Here is a 20,796-nt window from a genome sequence, read left to right as displayed (position 1 = left end):
AAGGTCTCTTCCAACCCAGGTCATTCCAGGATTTCATTCAGGATACCTTTAAAGAAATGCTTTTAGAAATAGCAAAGAAAGAAGGAGCCCTGCTGAAAGAAGAACATTTATAGGGGGGATTTCAACCTGAGTGGGAGTGTTCAGGACAAAAGCACCACCCCAAACCAACAAAACGGGAGCAGATTCCTACACCAAGGAACTCCTAAAAAGATTTAGGATTAAAATCAGCGTCTCCAGAAGCATCTTGGTATCCAGACTTTTCCCAGAGCCACACGATGCTGAGGGATGGAGTCGCTCAGCCAGGCTTTGGGAATTCAGGGTCTTGTTGATTCATTCCCCACCACACCAGTGATCTCCCTCTTTTTGAGCACTTCCACCCTGCCAACCCCTCACCCTGCCCTTCCTCCAAGGAATTTTCCACTGGAGGCCAACAGGCGTTAAATTCCATCAGGAGCAAGCCAGTGATGGGTTTATTGTATCAAGGCAGAGCAGGAGTGAGCCAGGTGCTCTGTCAGGTCTGGCTTGAGCAGCTCCGCCAGCGACAATCAAATTCCAGGCTTGTTTTATTCGCAACAATAAATTTGTTATTTATTGAAGCCTCCGCAGGGAGCAGAGACCTCAAACCACCCCAAACTCAGCTCGGACCTGGAGACTGAGAGGCCACAGTGGAGCAGGACTGGGCCAGCAGGGTCCTGGCTGCTCTGGAAGTGCTCATCCCAGTTGATTTTTAAAAGAAATAAATTCATTGGATACATGACCAGGGCAGGGAACGGAGCTGGGAAGGGACTGGAGCCCCAGGAGAGGCTGAGGGAGCTGGGAAAGGGGCTGAGCCTGGAGAAAAGGAGCCTCAGGGGGCCCTTGTGGCTCTGCACAACTCCCTGACAGGAGGGGACAGCCGGGGGGGTCGGGCTCTGCTCCCAGGGAACAGGGACAGGAGGAGAGGGAACGGCCTCAGGCTGGGCCAGGGGAGGCTCAGGGCGGAATTTGGGAACATTTCTGCAGGGAAAGGGTGGCCCAGCTGCCCAGGGCAGAGCTGGAGTCATTTATCAGCCGTGTGGCTGTGGCACTTGGGGACACAGGGCAGTGGTGGCCTTGGCAGTGCTGGGGGAACAGTCAAACTCAATTTCCTTAAAAGACGTTTCGCAGCCTGAAGGATTCTTTGATTCCCAGCAAAACTGTGGCTATTTGGGCGCAGGGGCCCTGTCCCTGTGGCAGGGTGGGGCTCAGGGCTCACCTTGTTGAGTTTGTTGGTTTTGGGGAGCGTTTGGCTGACGTGCAGGTCCGAATACCGCGGGGGTTTCCTCAGCGGGTTGTTGATGTCGCAGGGCACCGACTCTGTCCGGACTAACCTTGCTGGATTAAGAAGGGAGAGAGGGAAAAGGGGATGGAGAGGAGGGGAAGAGAGAGGGAAGGACATCAAAGCTCAGCGGGAGCGCTCGGGGTCACCCTGTGCTTGCAAACCACTTTCCAAAGCGATTCCCGCGGCACTTCCAGCCTGGGATGGCAGCTGAACTTCGGGATCCTCCTGCACCCCGGCCACAGCCAACCCCCCCAGGGCGTGAGGCAGCAATTTGGGACGTCCAGCAGCTGCCACGGCCCCTCTGTGAGCCGGGGCTCGGCCAGCACAGTCCTGTTCCTTGCCGGAGCTTTTGGGAGCGAAGGGAAGGGGCCGGCTCAGAACACTCCCAGAAGGGAGATTTTTTGGGGAAAAGCCAGCCTGGAGGTTGGGAGGGCTCAGGAATGGTTTGACTCCAAGATAATGGATGTAAGAGCTGGGTTGGGGGATTTTTGGGGCGGGTGGGGAGGTATTTCAGTGATGCTGAGGCCACCCCAAAGCCATGCTGCTCCTAAAACACACAGCGGGCAGCTCCGGCTCTCGCAACATCACGGCCCTAAAGCCCAATTCCTGCCCATCCCAGGAGCCCGAGGGCCCCGGGACGCTGCTTTCCCTGCCTCCTGGGCAGCGTTTGCAGCAGCTCCGAGCCTGACCGGGGGGTCTTCAACCGCTTCCACCCAAATTTGCCGCAAGCGAGGCCGTGGCGGTGGGGAAGAGGCTGTCAACCTGCCCCCTCTGAGGTGCCACCGGCACGATCCTTCTCCCCGGGATTAAACCAAGGGCCGGGGCTGGTGGGGGTATTTAACACAAAGGAACAGCTTTAAGGGCTCAAAATTCAAGGCAAGAGCGATTGGGAAGCGTTTCCTTCAGGCAGTCGCGGTCCTCTGGCCAGCGAGGGAGCCAAAATCTGGAAGAAAAGAGGTGGGAAGCGCCGCTCCGGCGTCCCGCTGCAAAGTTCTGCCTGTCTCTGTGTGGATTTGAGGCCGGGCTCTCCCGCAGGAGAACGGGATAAGGCAGCTCCAAAAAGCACCACGAGCATCCGCAGGGCCACGGCCGCGTCCCCGGCGCGGGGACCCCGCATGCACCGGGAGGTTCGGGGTCCCCCGTCCGCCCTGAGCTCTCGACAGAAGCAAAAGGCCAAAACCTGGTTGGACTTACCCCGTGCGGTGGGGAATCTGAAAAGAAAAGGAGGCAGGGGGAGGGTGGGTGGAAGTGGTTTGCAATGCAAATCTGCCTCGCCCCGACCGGCTCGTCTCCCTACAAGCGGAAAAAACGGTGGGTAACATTTCCCCGGAGAGCCCAAGCGGTTCGGGAGCCTCCGTGCCGCCGGGGACCCCGCCTGGGCCCGGCTCCCGAATCGCCCGGGGGGGCTTTTGAAAGTTTTAGCCGCTGGTGACACCCGCGGAGCAGAGAGCGCCTTACCTCCGCGGTGGATGATCAGCAGGTGACACGGAGGCGCCTCTTTGGTGCATTTGTTGTGGCACTTGAGCCTGGCGGGGCACAGAGAGAACGGGGTGAGCAGGGCACGGCGATGGGGGGAGAGTTTATGGAGCGACAGGAGCAGGGGGAGCTTCTTCCCGCTGCCCGAGGGCAGGGCTGGATGGGATTTGGGGAAGGGATTGTCCCCGGGGAGGGAGGCTGAGGCTGTGGCTGTCCCTGGATCCCTGGCAGTGTCCATGGACAGGTTGGACATTGGGGTTTAGAGCACCCTGGGCTGGGGGGGGTGGCACTGGATGGGCTTTAAGGTCCCCTCCCAGCCGGGCCGTTCTGGCACTCCACGATGGAGCTCGGGGCTGTGTCCTGCTTTTCCCCGTGGCAAAGTGACTGCGGGCAAGGCTTTGGCCGCTCACTGGGCTCAGGGAACCCTCCAGCCTCTGATCCCATCACTGCCAAGCCGCGAGCTCGGGGTGAGGAGCAGTACGGGATCCCGGAGGATGAGGAAGGGCTGACTGGCAGGACACAGAGCTGCACATCCTTGGAGAACGTGTCCAGCCCAATGGAGCAGCACAGGAATTCCCAAACCTGGGGGCTCTGCACAGGTACCCCTTTCTCTGACACCTGGGTGGGACCAGCCAGGCTTGAGGACACCCCAAAATGTCACCTCTGCAAGAAAAGGAGCAGAGTCCTGCACTAGGGGGAAGGGTTTACTGGAAGGTGGGACAGGAGGAGCTTTAAGGTCCCTTCCAGCCCAAACCATTCCATGATTCCATGAAATCCCTGTTCCCACCGTCCTGCTGCTGGATGCTGAATTAAATTCAGGAGCAGCGGAGGGAAGTGACTGCCCTGGTCCCCGATGTGTCCCTGTCATTGTGCTCTCCTCTCCTGGCTTTATTAAGGGCATTTAACCAAAATAAAGAGAGGCTTTACAGTCTCTGGATATTCTGCAGAGTTTTTCCCGGTTTGTGGAGCCAGGGCAGGAGTCTGGAGGGCTTCACCCCCGGGTGATGCATATAGGCATCGGCAGAGTCCCAAATCCTTCCCATTCCTCCTTAATTAAGGCTCGGAAACGCATCCCCAGCTCACGCTCTGCCAGGCCGGCAGAAAGCCATGGGGGAAAAGAGAAAAAGGAGGAAAGGATTTATCAAAACAAGGGGAAATTATGGGGAAAAAAAAAAATAAAAAGGAAAAAAAAAAGAAAAAAGAAAAAAGAACGGCAGCTACAAGTCAATGAGCTGGGTAATGAAAATTCAGGAGCTGCCCGTGTTAGCTTTTATTACAAAGCTGTTCCTAGAGGGAAAGGCAGGAATTAATTCGGTATTTGAGGCTTGGGGGGTTTGGGGTCCGGTTGTTTGTTTTACCTGTTGGTTCCCCTCTGCTTTCTGGGGAAAGCAGCGCCGGGGCAAGGCTGGAAAAAAACCTAAATGCCTTGTGTTCACTCCCAACTTTTGACTGCCAGGAAATGGATTTGTCCTTTTCTGTAGGATTACAGGGAAGCAGGATTTGCACAGCCAGAGCCACAGCATCCCTGCTCCTGGTCAGGGAGCAGGCACAACATCCCTCCTCCAGCACGGGAAAACCTCCAGTTCCTTGAGCACGGGAATCACCCCTTTAAAATCCCTGCATTTGATCACATCCCTTCCAGAAAAGCCCCACCGGCTGTGGAGTAACCGAGCGCTTCTCGGCAGGTTTAAATCCCAATTTACCAACTCATCAGCGCTTAATCAGCGGCAGCAGCGATCGTTATCGCTCCGTTACCCGCAGACAATCCCACATTCCCGGCTCCCAGCCGCAGGAAAGGCAATCCCGGCTCCAGCAGCAGCTTCCCCGAGTGCCGAGGGCCGCGGCTGGGGCGGACTGGGAGCAGCTGAAGCAGCCTCTGCCTCGCTGTTGTCCCGGCCCTGGCCCGTTTTATCCCCTCTCCTTTGCACCAGGGATCGTGTGATTCGGCTCCTCAGGGCTGTGACCCCGCCAGGACGCAGAGGTGCCCAAAACTTGGTGGAAATGGAAGCTACAGCCCCAAAGTGTGGGCACAGCGCAGCCGATGCCCGGAGCTCTCCAGCACATCCATCCCCGTGTGCTGAGGGTCGTTCGGCAGCCTTTAGGGCCGGCAGGATCTGACTCAGAGCTCTGCAGGGAGCAGAGCCGGGCTCTGGCAGGAGCATCCTCCCCGAGGAGCCTGCTCCCATCCCAGACACAGCCCCAGCGCTGCTTTGGGGCCTTATTCACCCCATTCCACAGCTCGTTAAAGCTTCCTGGGAGGATGAGCTGGCCGGGGCCTGGTTGGTGTCTCCGTGTCCCAATCCCTGCTCGGTTCTCCCAGGAAAACCTCCATTATCCCCTCCCGAGGTTAAGGAGCGACACAAACAGCCCCGGCACGGCGCCGTACTTGCAGTTTTTGCATTTTAAGCCGAACAACATTCCCTTCCCGCAGACGGTGCAGGTCTGAGACATCCAGTACTTGGTGGAAAACCTGTGGAGAGAAACACGGAGTGACCAGGGAGAGCTGAAGCCTCACTTATCTCCCGAGCCCTGCTTGGTGCTCTCTCTGCCCTCAAACTCCGCTGCAGGTGTTGAGGAATGTTTCCAGGGATGCCAAAACACAACCCCGAGCCTTGCTTTGGTTCTGGAAACTTGTTCCAGAGGGAATCGAAGCCCAGCTCCCTGTGATTTCCCAGTTTTGCCCATCCCAAACCCCTCCCTGCCCTGGGACCAACGTTTCCAGCCCCTTGGGAAGCAGCTTCCCATCAAAGAGCAGCACTCTTCCCAGAGCTGTTCCCTGTTCAGCGAGATATGGAAGGGTTATAATCCAGAGATGGGGAATTTGCCGAAGGCTGGCAAGGTCACAGATAATACAGAGCGTTTATTGATAGCGACTCGAGCCTTATCTAAACCAGATCTGAACTGAAATGGAATTGAAATGGGCCTGAAGGACGGCATGGGAGAGAGGCGGGATGTCCCCAGTCCGTGTCCTGGAGCAGAGATGGGGAGGGAGGTGTCCATCCCTCGTCCCCCAGCCTGGCACAGCAGCAGGGGGGGTCCTACCTGTGTTTTATGGAGTTTCCTAAATCCCGACGAGGGATCTGCGGGGACCAGCGAGGCACTGACAGCGTATCTGCAGGGAGAGACCGGGAAAACCAGCACTGGTAACGACATCAAGAGCTGGGATTCGAGTTTTTTGGGAAGGGGAGCAAAGGATGTGCACAAAAAAAAAAAGGGGGGGGGGGGATTTTCCTGGAAAAATTTGGGCTTTTTCCATCTGGAATGCCTCACTGAGTCCCTGTCTGAAAAGCAGGAGAGCTCTGGACGCTGTGGGTCTGTGGGAATTGGGGCCTCCTGTCCCAGATCCCATCACCCAGTTTGGACCAGGAGGGGAGGGGAGAGGGTGTATCCATGTGCAGGCAGGGTGGGATTGCAAAACTCTTGGAATCGCATCACGATGTCCAAAGAGGAAAGGGGAAATAAAGCCGGAACAGCCTCATGGTCAGTTTGTAATAAGACATCACGGCTTGAGGTGGCAGCTGAGGAGAAGCTGAGTGCCAGCCCCTCCAAAGGTGATTCCATTCATCTTCCAAGGGAAGAACAGAGTTATAAGCAGTCCCGGGGGTCTCCTTCCAAGGGAAAAGTGGAGTGAGGGATAAGGAAAAGAGGGAAAAGAGAAAAGAGGGAATTTCCCTGGCACCTCTGGAGCAGGAAGGTAACCAGGAGCGTGGCCATTCTTGGATTCCACATCCTCCTTCAGCCTCAGCAAAGGCGGAAAAGCCGCTCCTCCTCCTGCTCCTCGTGGCCACGGGAATGCTGCGGCCCGTGCCGGGATTCAAAGGCTGGATGGATTTTCGCTCAGGGATTTGAGAGGTTTCCCGGGCACCAGCGGCGGTTCCCGGCTGTTTGCTCAGAGTGCCGGCAAATCCCTGGCTAAACAGGCGCTGGATATTATCCCTGGGAGCGGGAGAGCCGCTGTTTGCTTTAATATCCCATTTTAATATAGCGGCAGGCACGGGGCTCTAATTGCACTCGCCGGCTGAAGGTTACATTTACATCCCGCTCCCCGGGTTAGAAATCCTGGGAGCGTCCCAAGCTGAGCCTGCTCCAGCACCTCCCACCAGCCGCAGCTCTGGATCCTTCTCTTCTCCTGGTCATTGCACAGGCAGAGGCGGCAATTGAGATGTCACAATCACGGAATCGTGGAATGGTTTGGGATGGAAGGGACATTAAAAGCAACTCATTCCCATGGGCAGGGACACCTCCCACTGTCCCAGGCTGCTCCAAGCCCCAGTGTCCAGCCTGGCCTTGGGCACTGCCAGGGATCCAGGGGCAGCCACAGCTGCTCTGGGCACCCTGTGCCAGGGCCTGCCCACCCTGCCAGGGAACAATTCCTGCCCAATATCCCATCCAGCCCTGCCCTCTGGCACTGGGAAGCCATTCCCTGTGGCCTGGCTTTATCCACTGATGTAAAAAGTCACTCCTCCTAATTTTTATAAGCTCCCTTCAAAGCCAAGGAAGGGAATTCCTGTCCCCGGCACCACACTGCCAATATTTTTGATATTTTCACCAGTCTTTGTGACAGCTCACCCTGGGCTGCTGGACCAGCATCCTCCCACTCCCTCCACATCCACAACGTCGCCGGGGTGGGAATTTGATCCACAAATGCCGGAGGTGACGCTCTGCCGAGTGACCCGTCCTGCACAGCCCGCTGCCTCCCTGAGCATCATCCCCCTCACTAAACCGCGTTACGGAGCTGAGCTTTCATCATCCCCCCTCCGACGCCGCTCCCCGAAGAGACAAACACCCGGGCCAGAGCAGCTCCTCGCCCGGAATTAAATTACAACCTCCACGTTATCAGCCACAATTTATTCCCACTAACTTTCGGCTGGCCTCAATTAAATCCTGCCAGCCCGGCGAGGGGGAGAGGGGATGGAGGCACCGGCGGCTGCTGAGCCTTTTAATTACTTTCTAAATGCGCTCGCTGCAAAGATGTACTGAAGTGTAGCGGGGATTTTGACCTCGTAACATAAATGAGCCCGACGTGACTCACAGCTAATTACCTTCATTAGCGGCAGCGAGCCACGTAGGATCGCGGTGTTTAACAATAGAGCCGCTGTTGGCGAGAGGGCGGGGCAGGAGGGCAAGGAAAGGCACCGGGGATCAGCCCCGAGGGCTGGGGGGGCTCCGGAGTTAATTGGGGAGCCTCCCCTTTACCCGGGTTCCCACCGGAGGAAAAGCTGTCGCTGGCAGTGTTAACCCGGGGGGATGCCCAGGGGGAAGGTGGAGATGCAGCGGCCTCGCCCCCAGCACAGGAGGAATATTCTCATTGAAACCCCCCCGCTAAATTGCCACAATTAGCGTCAATTACAGGGCAAAAAATCCCCACGAGCACGTCTTGTTTCAGGGTGGGAAGGTCAGGCTTTGTCCTGGGGACCCCGCGATGGAGAAGGGGCAGCGGGATCGGCCGATCCGTCAAGCTTTGAAGCGTGACAGCGGCTGCCTCTCCCCCTCTTCTCTCCCCATCCTCTCCCCATCCTCTCTCCCCATCCTCTCTCCCCATCCTCTCCCCATCCTCTCCCCATCCTCTCTCCCCATCCTTTCTCCCCATCCTCTCCCCATCCTCTCTCCCCATCCTCTCCCCCATTCCCTCTCCCCATCCTCTCTCCCCATCCTCTCCCCCATTCCCTCTCCCCATCCTCTCTCCCATTCCCTCTCCCCATCCTCTCCCCATCCTCTCTCCCCATCCTCTCCCCCATTCCCTCTCCCCATCCTCTCTCCCCATCCTCTCCCCATCCTCTCTCCCCATCCTCTCCCCATCCTCTCCCCATCCTCTCCCCATCCTCTCTCCCCATCCTCTCCCCATCCTCTCTCCCCGTTCCCTCCCGCGCCCTGGAGCCGCTCTTGATACCCCCGACCTCCGCTGTCATTCCCTAACCCTTTATCACCGGCAACCTCCCGCCTGCCTCGAAAACCCAAACTCTCCGGGCCATAATTCCCGGCCGTCATTCCCCCTGCCCTCTCTCCTGCTCCGAGCTGAGAGTTCATTGGGCACCAGCGGAATTTCGCAGGGTGGCACTCATGGAGACTTGTCCCCGTCCCTGCCTCCCGAGGGGTTCCCAAAAGCCAAGCCCCGCTTCCCGGTGTGGTGGCAGTGCCCGGTGGCAGCACAGCCAGGGAATGCCACCCTCCTTCCAGCACCTCCGTGTTTTCCTTCGTCGGCCCAGCAAAGGTCAGGGCTCCTGCTCCGCGCGGCACAGCTCATCCCAAAATCAACAGCCGCGCTTGACGGGATCAGCTGTGCCAGGAGGAGAGCCGGCAAGGGGGAAACCAGCCGGGAGAAGGGTGACAGCCACCTCCGGCGTGTCCCTGACAGGCGACACGGCAGAGGAGCGCTGCCAGCCCGCTCCCCGGGGGTGACAGGCAGCTGTGACAGCCAGCGCCGCTCCTGAGTGGCACCCGAGCGCCTCGGAGGTGACGGGGACGGCGGCGCTGCCGTGGCCGTGACGCCCTCGCTGCCCCCGCTGCCATCCCGGTGAATTCCGGCTGTTTCCCAGTTGGGACGCCTGGCCGTGTCCCGCATGGAGAAAAGCACCTGGAGCTTCCCTAGTTCATTTTTTGGGGGGTTCCACCCTCCTTGGGGTGGGCGGTGATGCCCTCAGAGAGTCCCAAGCCCTCACCAAGGACACCTGGAGCATCTTTCAGGAGTGGCAGCAGAGCTGAACCACACAGACGGGGACTGGGGACGGTGTTTTGTCACAATTGCCCCTTCCTCAGCTCCTGGGCCCTGTCTGCATGGCAGGGAGTTGGTGGGAGCACGTTATCCATCACGGAGACAGCCTGACAAACAAACCCTCCTTCTGCTACTACAGCAAACAGACGTCCGCTTTATGAATGGCACGGATAAAATCGATGGCAATGCACTGGTGAGAATCCCGGGATGAGTCACTGTGAGGCCAAGAAATGGCCAGGAGACTTTGTGCTCATCCCAGACATCCCAGGCTGTCACCAAAATGCTCCCGAGGGGGGTGACTCCCATGGAGAGATTAAGGGGAGACTCCAGGGTGGAGCCTCTTCCCAAAAGAGTTCAACAGCAAAAGAGATCCAGGATCAGGAATATCTGCACCAGCAGGCAAAAATCCCGCTCCAGAGACAAATGATAACATCCATGGAATGGTTTGGATGGAAAGAATCTTAAAGATGATCTTGTTCCACCCCCTGCCATGGGCAGGGACACCTCCCACTGTCCCAGGCTGCTCCAAGCCCCAGTGTCCAGCCTGGCCTTGGGCACTGCCAGGGGCAGCCACAGCTGCTCTGGGCACCCTGTGCCAGCTCCAGTGACAGAGTCCCAATGTCTCAACCTGTGGCAGTTCCAGGGACGCTGTCCCAGTGTCTCCCCACCATCCTGAGTTTATTTCCCGTGTGGTCCCAGCACCCCAGGGAGATGCTCTGCACCAGTCCCTCCATGAGACACCTCGGGCCTTGCTCCTGCTGCTTTTAGGCCCAAATAGGATGGGAGAGATCCCAGGGCAGCTGCTCCCGCAGCCTTCCCTCCCCAGGATATAAATCCATGCAGGATTCCAGCTACAAAGGCAGTGACCCACTCCCTCCATTAATGCACGTGGCAAATATTCCACGTGGAGTTTGATCCAGTGGGAAGCGTCCCTGTCCATGAGGGGGTTGGAATGGGATGGTCTTCAAGGTCCCTTCCAACGCTGTGGATCACAGCCAGGTCCAGTGGGTGGAAGGACGATCCAGGATGGATCCAGCAGGATGAAACCAAACCTGAGCCAGAGCAGAGGGGATCATCCAAAGCAGGAGCTGCTCCCGGAGCAATTTCCAGTAAGGAAAGAGTCCCTTTCTAATCTGGGCAGTTCCTCTTTCTAGGGTGACAATCCTGTTTATCCAGCTCAAATGTCACATTCAGCTGGCTTAAAGTCTCACATCGGGATTTTCCCCACCGATTCCCAGCCTTACAGGCTCAATTAGGCTTATCCAGACAAAGCTGCACCCTCCGACTCTGCTGCCGGGGTGGGAAACCCTCCGGAGCCTGGCTGCCAGCTGTGGCCAGATGTGGCTGCTGGGAGCTGCCAGCTGTGCTGCCAAAACAGCTGGGGAGTGCTCCTGCCATGCTTCAGGGAGGAGAGAACCACCAGTGGCCCCAAAGAAAGGAGGTTCCCTGTGGGAATCCCCTCCTGGAGGTGGTTGGGGCTGGGACAGTGTTAGGGAGAAGTGTCCCCCCAAAAGCCAGCCCTGGGAATGGGACAACCATGGAGAGGAGCACTGGCTGCTTCCCCATGTCACCTTCAACACCACTGTCATGTCCTTGGGTCCAGCCTGGTGCTTTCCAGCAGAAAAGCTGGATTTAGGGCTCTGGGACTCCCGCCTGACGCACTGGACGTTGTCCTGGATCCCTGTCCACCAAACCTGCCCGAGGTCAGCCCCTCAGGGGCTCCTTCACAGATGGTTCAGGAGCTCTGGTGGCACCTCAGAACTTGTCACTTGGCCACCCCTGGCTCGGATCCTGCTCATGCCCAACACCATCAACTGCAAATTCCTTGTTCACAAAGCCAAGAGGAAGAGACAGGACTGGGATTCAGAAGAATCCCGCTGGGGACACGGCCAGAGCAGAACCACGGGGGCTGTGATGGAGTTGTCACACAGGACTGGGCAGGGAGGGGACACCCCTGAAGATTAAACCAGTTGTTCTACAACTTCCTTCTGAGGGGCAGCTCGGGTCTCTGCTCCCCAGGACAGGGAAATGAAATGTCTGGAGCTCTGTTGGAAGGTTTAGGTTGGAGATGAGGAAAGGTCCTTCCCCCAGAGGGTTCAGGCACTGCCCAGGCTCCCCAGGGAATGGGCACGGCCCCGAGGCTGCCAGAGCTCCAGGAGCCTTTGGCCAGCGCTGCCAGGGGTGCCCAGGGTGGGATTGTTGGGGTTCTGGGCAGGGACAGGAGCTGGATCAATGATCCCTGTGGATCAACTCGGGATATTCCATGATCCTGTGAATCCCCCAGCCAGATTTGTGCTGCTGAGGAAGAGGTTCCTTCTGCAGCTCCTTCCAGCTCTCTGTGAAAATCCATTCCCTTCAGGACAAAGGGATGTTAAAAATCACAGGGAAGCATCCAAACCCTCTCCTGACCCGGGCCAGGGATGACTCAGATGGGAGCACTCCTGCCAGGAACAGCAAGGCTGTGGAAGAGAAATCATGGAGAGACAGCCAGGGAGGGTCAGGGCCTCGCTGGGCTCCCCTCACCCAGCTCCAGCTGTCAACAACAACAATTTTTGTGTTTCTGTGTTTAGGGAAGTAATTCCTCAGCAATCCAGGGCATCTGGCTGCTGCTGGGCTGCTCCCACAGGAGGAAAAGGGAAGAGGGATTTTTTAGAAGGGCCCATTGGGATGGGATATTGCGGAGAGCTCGGTTGTTCAACCACCACAAGGATGGGAACAGGGGAAAATCCTGCAGGGCTTGGAGCAACCTGCTCCAGTGGGAGGTGGCCCTGCCCATGGAAGTGGATGAGCTTCACGCTCTCTTCCAGCCCAAATCATTCCAGGATTCTGCTCCCTACAAACAAACGTCTGCCCTGCTTGGCATAACTCCCACACGGATGTTGATCCTGCAAGGACCAACAGCTCCGAAACCTCCCAGCAGGGATCAACCAGCTGGGGAAACCCAGCTCCCATCCAGCGCAGCAAACATTCCCAGCAGCCAGGGGAGGCAGAGGGAAATGAGAGGAGACACCTCTCCAGCAGCGTTAGTCACTTGCCAGCCCATCACTTCCCATCGCATCCCGCTCCGGCGGTGCCACGTTCCATCAGGATGTCACAGCGCGGGATGTGATCCCACACTGAGGCCTGGGGAGAACTAATCCAAGGAGACACGCCTGGGGGTGGCTGGGAATGGGGTTGGAGCCATGCTTTCTGCTCTGTTGGTCGGGCTGTGAGTGGAGCACAGACAATTCCATGTGGGAAACAGCAAGGCAAAAATCCCCCTCGCTCCAGGGAAATGCAGGGTCGGGTATTGGATATCTCTGGGAATGGCCTCGTCTGCCTGCAGAGCTCCTGCCAGGCCCCACCGCCCCCAGAGCCAAAGGGAGGGGAGGGAAAGGACAGCAGGAGTGGCTGGATGAGTCCTCAGGGATCCCAAACCGCAGGGGAGGGGAGGGGAGGGGAGGGGAGGGGAGGGGAGGGGAGGGGAGGGGAGGGAAGGGAAGGGAAGGGAAGGGAAGGGGAGTTGGCAGCAAACCCTTCATCAGCCAAGAGCTGAGCAGAAGGAATGAGTGGAAGACGCCAAAACAAGCCAAGAAGACAATTCCAGAAAGGAAACAAGGGAAAAATCCAGGGAAGGGAGGGTGACAGAAACCCAGATGAAATGTGGAGTTGAAGGAAGTTTTAGCTGAGGAACAAGAGGCAAGGGGACCTCGATTTGGCTGGCAATCACTCCCAGCAGCTGCCACTTGTTTCCAGGGAAGTTCTTCTCGGGCCAAGAGCCACGCCTGGCTTGGAAAAGCTTCAGTCCCTGTGGAATTAATCCCAGCATTGGTCTGGGACCAGGAAATGAGGCTCAGGCTGCTCCTCCCAGGCCTTGGTGAGCTCATGGAGCCAACCCCACCCAATGGGTGCCACCACCAGCAGCTCCTGCGACAGGACAAACCCCCTGCCAGCTGGGATCAGGGCTGGCTGCTGGGATCAGCTCCATGGGGTTTGCACCAGGACTGGCTTCCCAAAACTCCACATCAGCTCCAATCCAGCAAGCGGGAGAGGTTTAAACATAGAGGTGAAACCACAGCTGGGTTTACAAAGCAACGCTCGGGAAAGTCATTATGAGGTGACATCCAGGCGGTGCCACCAACCCAGACAAACCTCGTGGCTCTCCTGAAAACCAGAAATAATCAAGTTTTTGTGGTTACCTTTGCCCAGAAGCACCCACAGATCTCTAAACTCCAGCATGAAGCAGCTCCACAAGGGCTGGGCTCATTCCGCAACGCTCAACCAACGTCCTCCAAACCACTGACCCCAAAACTCCCCAGTCCCACCCTCTGCTTGGCATCTCCCACCCCTTGGAAGGGGGCTCCGAGGGGGCCACGGGGACTTACTTGCTGAGAAGGTGGAGTCGGTGTGGACGGGCGGGGTGGAGGGCAGGAAGGGCGGGTACCCCACGAAGAAGGAGCGCAGGGAGCGCTCGGAGAGGAGAGGGGAGCGCTGCGCCGGGATGTTCTCGCAGCTCCCCACGCTGTTGTGGATCTTCAGGTTCAGGGGCTTGTTCTTCTTCTTGACTCTGGGAGGGAGAAGAGGGAAAAGGAGGGAAGAGTGAAGGGAAGGGAGTTGGGGATGGGCGGGTGGCCCCCGTGGGGGTGTTGCTGCATCATCTCCTGTGTGATCATTAATCCCCCTTCCCCGTGAGAATTCCCAATCCCTCCCCGTCATCAAACAAAGGCAATTCTCATTAAGGAACATTCCTTAGGGAACATTCCATTTTCATTAAGGATCATTCCCGAGTTTTTCCTCTTGAGAAGCTGGGTGAGAAAAATCATTTGTTCCAAAAGCCCATGAGCCCCAGCCTCGCTGGCCTTGTCACCTCCCCTAAATGATCCCATTTAACGTCAAATACGAGCCCAAATATGACATCAAATATGGGGCCCAAGCAAGGGTGGGCTGCAGTGGAGAGTGTGAGGAATTCCAACAGTTTCCCAGGAATCAGCTTGTCAAGGCACAGGACTGTGGTGTGGACAACCCAAAACACCAGGAGAAATTCCTTAGAAATGAAACCCTGCAGAGCAGCGGGAGAAATCTCCCACCTCTCCCTCCTCAGCCCATTTTTCCACTCTGGGACAAGTCCCAGCCATCATTCTGTTGGCTTGGATGATCCCAAAGCTGCAGCAGACCAGAAGGATTTGGGATGCAGGATCCTGGCACTGTGGAGCTGCTCCCACTCCGGCTGCCATGGAGTGAGGAGGAGGGAGACAGCCCTGGGAAAGGCAGCTCAGCCCTCTGGAGACCTGGAGCATTTGGGACAGGAATCCTTTGGGAACATCCGGCAGTGCAACAGCTACTGGTGATCAAGGATTTTGGGAATGCTCCATCCATAATCCATGCATCCCAACTGGAACACTGCATCCAGCTCTGTGTCCCAGCACAGGAGGGACCTGGAGCTGCTGGAGCCAGCCCAGAGGAGGAGATGCTCCCAGGGCTGGAGCCCCTCTGCTCTGGAGCCAGGCTGGGAGAGCTGGGGGTGCTCACCTGGAGAGGAGAAGGCTCCAGGGAGAGCTCAGAGCCCCTTCCAGGGCCTAAAGGGGCTCCAGGAGAGCTGGAGAGGGACTGGGGACAAGGGCTGGAGGGACAGGACACAGGGAATGGCTTCCCAGTGCCAGAGGGCAGGGCTGGGTGGGAGATTGGGCAGGAAGTGTTGGAGTTCAGGAACTGAACATCTCCCACCACTCCCAGCGGTGCTTGGGGGCATCTGGCACTGCCAGGCGATAGGAAATGGCCTCTTTAATGACGAAAATTAAACCATCCTCTAATAAGTTAATTATTTCCTCACACAGGAAAGCTGCTGCTGTGTTTAGGGTGGCTGCAAGGACCTCTTTGGGTTCAGGATGGGGCAGATGGTTCCAGGCTGGTCCAGCTCTCCTGGCCTGGGGTCAGCCCCACAGCTGATGGTCATGGAGTGGGTTGGGTGGAAAGGGACATCAGAGCTCATTAAAGGGCACGGGCAGGGACACCTCCCACTGTCCCAGGCTGCTCCAAGCCCCAGTGTCCAGCCTGGCCTTGGGCACTGCCAGGGATCCAGGGGCAGCCACAGCTGCTCTGGGCACCCTGTGCCAGGGCCTGCCCACCCTGCCAGGGAACAATTCCTGCCCAATATCCCATCCAGCCCTGCCTGGCGGCCTCAAATCCAGTCCATCCCCTGCATTGCTGCTGCTCAATCCTAACCCAACCAAAAATCCCAGTGCTGCTCCTCTGGCATGGCCCCAGCTCCCCTGAGCTCAACCCCGGCCCAAAGCCCTTCCTGAAAGCCAGTGATTAAGCACTAATCTCGTTTTTTTCCACCCATAAATCAGTTCCAGACCAAATATTTACTGCGAGCATCATTTCCTCGCCAAGCAGGGCTGCTGACAGCTCTCATTATTAGGAAGGATGAGTGATTCTGGACAGAGAGATATTTTTTTTCCCCTCTCTCTGTTTCTTCAGGAGAAGAAAAAATAATAAAGAGTAATAAACACCAGGATCCACACTGAGTGACTGGGCTGGCTGCCTGTTTGCTCACGGCCCTGATCTCTGTCCTGAGGGAAGGGGAACAAAAACCAAAGCCCGGAGAGGAAAAGGAGCATCCTCAGCCATGGAAAACCCCCTGGCACAGAGGGGTCACAGGGACAGGGGATCCTGTCGCCTGGGGTGGGGACAAGGAGTGCCTGAGGGACATGGAGCAAACCAAGCCCTGTCTGGGGCTTCTTGGGTCAAAAAGGATCAAAAACCATCCTTGGGGCAGGGGTGGAGAGTGAGGGCAGTCATGGGCACCTCATAAAGGACTTGCTTCCATGAGGGGTCATCCATCCATCCATCCATCCATCCATCCATCCATCCATCCATCCATCCATCCACTCCTCCATCCATCCATCTCTCCATCCATCCATCCATCCCTCATCCATCCACTTTTCCACACAGGTTGGAATGAGATGATCGTCAAGGTCCTTCCCAACCCAAACCACTCCATGATTCCACAGAGAGCAACAGGACAAAGATAAATGGTTTTAAGCTAAAAGAGGGCAGGGCTGGATGGGATATTGGGCAGGAATTGTTCCCTGGCAGGGTGGGCAGGCCCTGGCACAGGGTGCCCAGAGCAGCTGTGGCTGCCCCTGGATCCCTGGCAGTGCCCAAGACAAACATCTCCATCTTCCCTCGCTTCCCAAAGTAGGGAAAAAAGTTCTGGAAATGCATCCTGGTCCTCCCAGCCTGAATTCCCCATCCCAGCTGGGCAGGAGGAGCCCCATTCCCTGTGCCAGGCTCCCAATTCTGCAAGGACAGCAGAGGCAAAAAGGGGGATAAAAAAACCCAAACTAAGCCAAGCCAAACCAAACCAAACCCAAAAATCAAAACCAAAACAAAACAAAAAAAAAACACCACAAAAAATATATATATATATAAATAAATAAATAAATAAATAAAGCCCACCCCACTAAAAAAATACCCAACAAAACAAAAACCCCAAGGGAAAACATCAGTCTAATTTCAATTTTCCATATGGATAAGGCCCAACTGCGTCAGGAAAGGGAGGCAGGATTCCCTCACTGCTGGGAATCTCGGCTGGATAAATCCCAGCTGGATCAGAGGATGAAGCCGGGTCTCACTCCGCTGCTCGGGGCGGGGCTGGCCGCGCTAATCCCCCGTTTAGCGGCATTCCAGCCCTTCTGGAGAGCTGGAAAAGGTGCGCGCTCCCACCAAACCACGGCTGGGATTGATGGCTGAAGGAGCAGCCAGGGAAGCCCAGGGAGAGCCCGAGGGGCCCTTCAGGTGGATTTGGATGGTGCTGATCCCTACCGGCCCCCGAGAAGGATTATTTCCCCCCAGTCACAGCTGGATAATTCCCAAAATGAGTGTCCAGGCGAAGGAGGAGTGGGGAGTTGGTTATGGAGCAAATATTCTGATTTTGGCTCCGAAGGGTTTTGAGGGGGCTGTGAGGACCGCGCCTGGTCCATCTCGAGGTTTGGAGCCCCCCAAAATCTGAGGGACGCCCACAGCATCTTCCAGGGATGGCAGGAAAATGCCAGCACAGGGACAAGGGCTCCTTTCCTGCCAGATTTGGAGCAGATCCCAAAATCTGGATATCACCCACTTTTTTTTTTTTTTTTTTTTTTTTTTTTTTTTTCTTGACAAAGTTGTCCCATCCTCATCCCTGCTCCAGGAGGCTCCAAAGCCGAGTATTCCCGGGATTCTGCCCCTCGCTGCAGGTCCTAGGCTCCCCAGCAGCACATCGGGATCAGTCCCTGTTCCTTGGCTTCCCAAACCTTTCCCAAAATCCCACGTCCCAGCCCTTGGCACATGGTGAGCCCGCACCACCATCCCCCAGCATCCCCCTCTCCTTCACCTTTCACCACCCCCTCGGCAGAATTCCTCATTTTCCTCCTGTATCCCGCGCATCCCTTGGTGGGGAGCGCCCAAACCAACCCCCCAGGGCACAGTTCGTGGAGCATCGGGGCTAATTCCTGCCTCGGGATGCTCGGGAAAAATCCGCGCCGCTCGCCGGGAGCGATTCCATCTCAGACAGGTGAATGCCAACGATCAGGGCCGTAATTTCATGCAGGAATTTGCTAAAAATATAATGATGGATTAAAAAAAAATTTAAAAAAAAAAAAGAAAGAAAAGAAAAAGCGGAGCGAATTTGAAGCGTTTAATGCAAATCCCTTTGGGTGTCAATCCCGCCTGAATGGCTCATCCCCGCCTGCTCGCTGGGATCAGTCAAACGCCCGTCACCGGCTTGGGGGGAAAACAAACACAGGGTTTCAGCCGGCGCTGAAAAACAGGAGCAGACACCGGGACAAAGGGCCCGTCACTCCTCTCGGAGCGCAGGCACCGACAGCCGTGCCGCGGGCTGTGGCTGCTGCGGGCTTCCACAGAAAGGAGCCCGCTCCGGACCAGGTTTTGCCCTGCCGGGATGTCCCCCGGTGATTTGGTGGCTGGGAGACGCTGGAATATGAGGATGGGCACAGTGGGATCCGCGTGGTACACGGAGTAAAAATCCAATGTGCACAGGGTTGTGCTGCCCCTGGAATACGGCTCATCCCAAAAAGGATCTCAAAGGGGACGCCGCAACCATCCCCCAGCCCCTGGCAGGGCTCATCCTCCATGCCCAGCTCTTAAAGAAAACCTGGGAATTGAGGAAGTAACAACCTGCTCTGCGGGCATTTGTTGTCACTTCCATTAAAAAAAAATTAAACCGGGTTTAATTTAAAATTTAACCGCCAGGCAGGAGCTGCCCGTGCAGCCGCTGGAGCCAGGTGATGTTTTATTCACCGCTTTGCTCCTCACCAGCACACACCAATTTCCTCACAAGCGTGGCTCTTAAAGGAAGGGAAATAGAGTGGGAGAAAAAAAAATAAATCCTCTCATTGGTTTTTCAGCGGCAGAGGATTAAAGATCGGAGCGTGTGGCCCCAGCCAGGATTCTGCCCTGAAGATTTATGGCTTTTGGCGTGGTTTAATTGCACAATATTCCCGATTAAATCAGAGCAAGGAGCAGGTGAAGTGCTGCCCCCGTCCAGCAGCGTCCCTTGGAATGGCAGAGAAAGGAAGAAACCCCTCGGATTCACCTGGGAATTTTTTCATGCAGGAACGATTTGGCTGGAAGAGAGTGTGAAGATCATTTTATCCCAACTCTGCCATGGGCAGGAACATCTCCCACTATCCCAGAGTGTTCCAGCCTGGCCTTGGGCACTGCCAGGGATCCAGGGGCAGCCACAGCTGCTCTGGGCACCCTGTGCCAGGGCCTGCCCACCCTGCCAGGGAACAATTCCTGCCCAATATCCCACCCAGCCCTGCCCTCTGGCACTGGGAAGCCATTCCCTGTGGCCTTTACCAAAGCTCCTCTCCAGAACTTCTGCCACTTCTCCCTTCCTGTTCCCAAATTGGCACATAGGTGGAAAAAATCCGACCTTTTTCTTCAGGGATTCCCAAATAAACCATTAAAAACCCATCCTGGCTAAGGAGCCTGAGCATTCCCAAACAGTCTTGGAGAGTTGGGATCAAACCCAGCACAGCTGGAGGTGTCTCAGGCAGAAAAGGAGGCACCAGGTCACATTTGACACCGGGATAAACACTCAGTTCCCATCCCAGCGGGATCCCAGTGCCCTCCCACATCCCAAATCCTGTGCAGCAAGGATGGCACCAGCTTCTTAAGGATTTTCAGGATTCAAGGCAGTGGAGTTTTTGAACCTGCCTGAAGAGCTGCAATTCCTTCGATCTCCATCCAAACCTGAACAAGCTCCACGCAATGCTGGGGCTGATATAGAGAAACAAACACAGAATATCCTCCAGATGTTCCATTTATCCTCCTCATTCCCATAAAGAGGTAACAAACCCTCCCTCCCCCGGCCAGAGGAAAAGCAGCTCCTTCATATCAAAGCCTCGGCAGTTAAATATTTATCCAAGTGCCTGTCCCCACTTCCCTGGATGCCTGAATTTCCAGGCTCGAGTCTGACTGATCTATTATTCTCTTTTCCGAGCACAAAGTGGAACTTTTTTATTACAGCTGCAAATTAGAAAGCTGGGAAATTCGTGGAAGGGAGTTGGAGCAGAACAGGTTTCCTCCTCCTCCTGGGATTGCAGAGGGGGCTGCAGGACCAGCACTGGGAGCAGACACGGGTGGGAAGGAGCTGGAAGAGGTAATTGCCAGGATCCTGGAGCTGGGGCTGTTTCTCATTAAGCCCCTTCTGTTTTCTTGGTTGCCACCGTTACGGTTTGTTGAGGGCCACACCAGGGCAGGGAGGGTGAGCTGGGGCCAGCCAGGGCTGCTGGGGCTGAGCCTCCTTCAGGTGGGGGAAATTCCACAGGGATTCAGCCCCCGGGGCATCCTGAGGGGGTTTCCCCAGCCGCAGACAAGCTCAGCCGGGTGGGGCAGATCCACCACCGAAGCGGGCAGTCATGGAATGAGTTGGGATGGAAGGATGGACCTTAAAGCTCATCCCATTCCAGGTGGAAGGGACACCTTCCACTGTCCCAGGGTGTTTCAAGCTCCATCCAGCCTGGCCTTGGGCACTGCCAGGGATCCAGGGGCAGCCACAGCTGCTCTGGGCACCCTGTGCCAGGGCCTGCCCACCCTGCCAGGGAACAATTCCTGCCCAATATCCCATCCAGCCCTGACCTCTGGCACTGGGAAGCCATTCCCTGTGTCCTGTCCCTCCAGCCCTTGTCCCCAGTCCCTCTCCAGCTCTCCTGGAGCCCCTTTAGGCCCTGGAAGGGGCTCTGAGCTCTCCCTGGAGCCTTCTCCTCTCCAGGTGAGCACCCCCAGCTCTCCCAGCCTGGCTCCAGAGCAGAGGGGCTCCAGC

General features: G+C 56.6%; 1 protein-coding gene across 1 annotated transcript in view; it reads right to left on the bottom strand.

The window, feature by feature from the left end:
- Positions 1-20,796, bottom strand: part of LOC136369130 (kinase suppressor of Ras 2-like) — a 50,669-nt gene that overhangs the window by 8,223 nt on the left and 21,650 nt on the right. The window contains exons 5-9 of the mRNA XM_066331797.1: positions 13,853-14,034; positions 5,819-5,888; positions 5,163-5,246; positions 2,759-2,826; positions 1,235-1,359 (exon numbers count right to left, since the gene is read on the bottom strand). Coding sequence (XP_066187894.1) covers positions 1,235-1,359; positions 2,759-2,826; positions 5,163-5,246; positions 5,819-5,888; positions 13,853-14,034 — 529 coding nt within the window. The remainder of the gene's footprint in view (positions 1-1,234; positions 1,360-2,758; positions 2,827-5,162; positions 5,247-5,818; positions 5,889-13,852; positions 14,035-20,796) is intronic.

The sequence above is a fragment of the Sylvia atricapilla genome, chromosome 17 (assembly GCF_009819655.1).
Source record: "Sylvia atricapilla isolate bSylAtr1 chromosome 17, bSylAtr1.pri, whole genome shotgun sequence".
Classification (NCBI taxonomy): Eukaryota; Metazoa; Chordata; class Aves; order Passeriformes; family Sylviidae; genus Sylvia; species Sylvia atricapilla.
The sequence above is the reverse complement of the archived record's forward strand: the minus strand, read 5'-3'. Positions and strand labels throughout refer to the sequence as shown.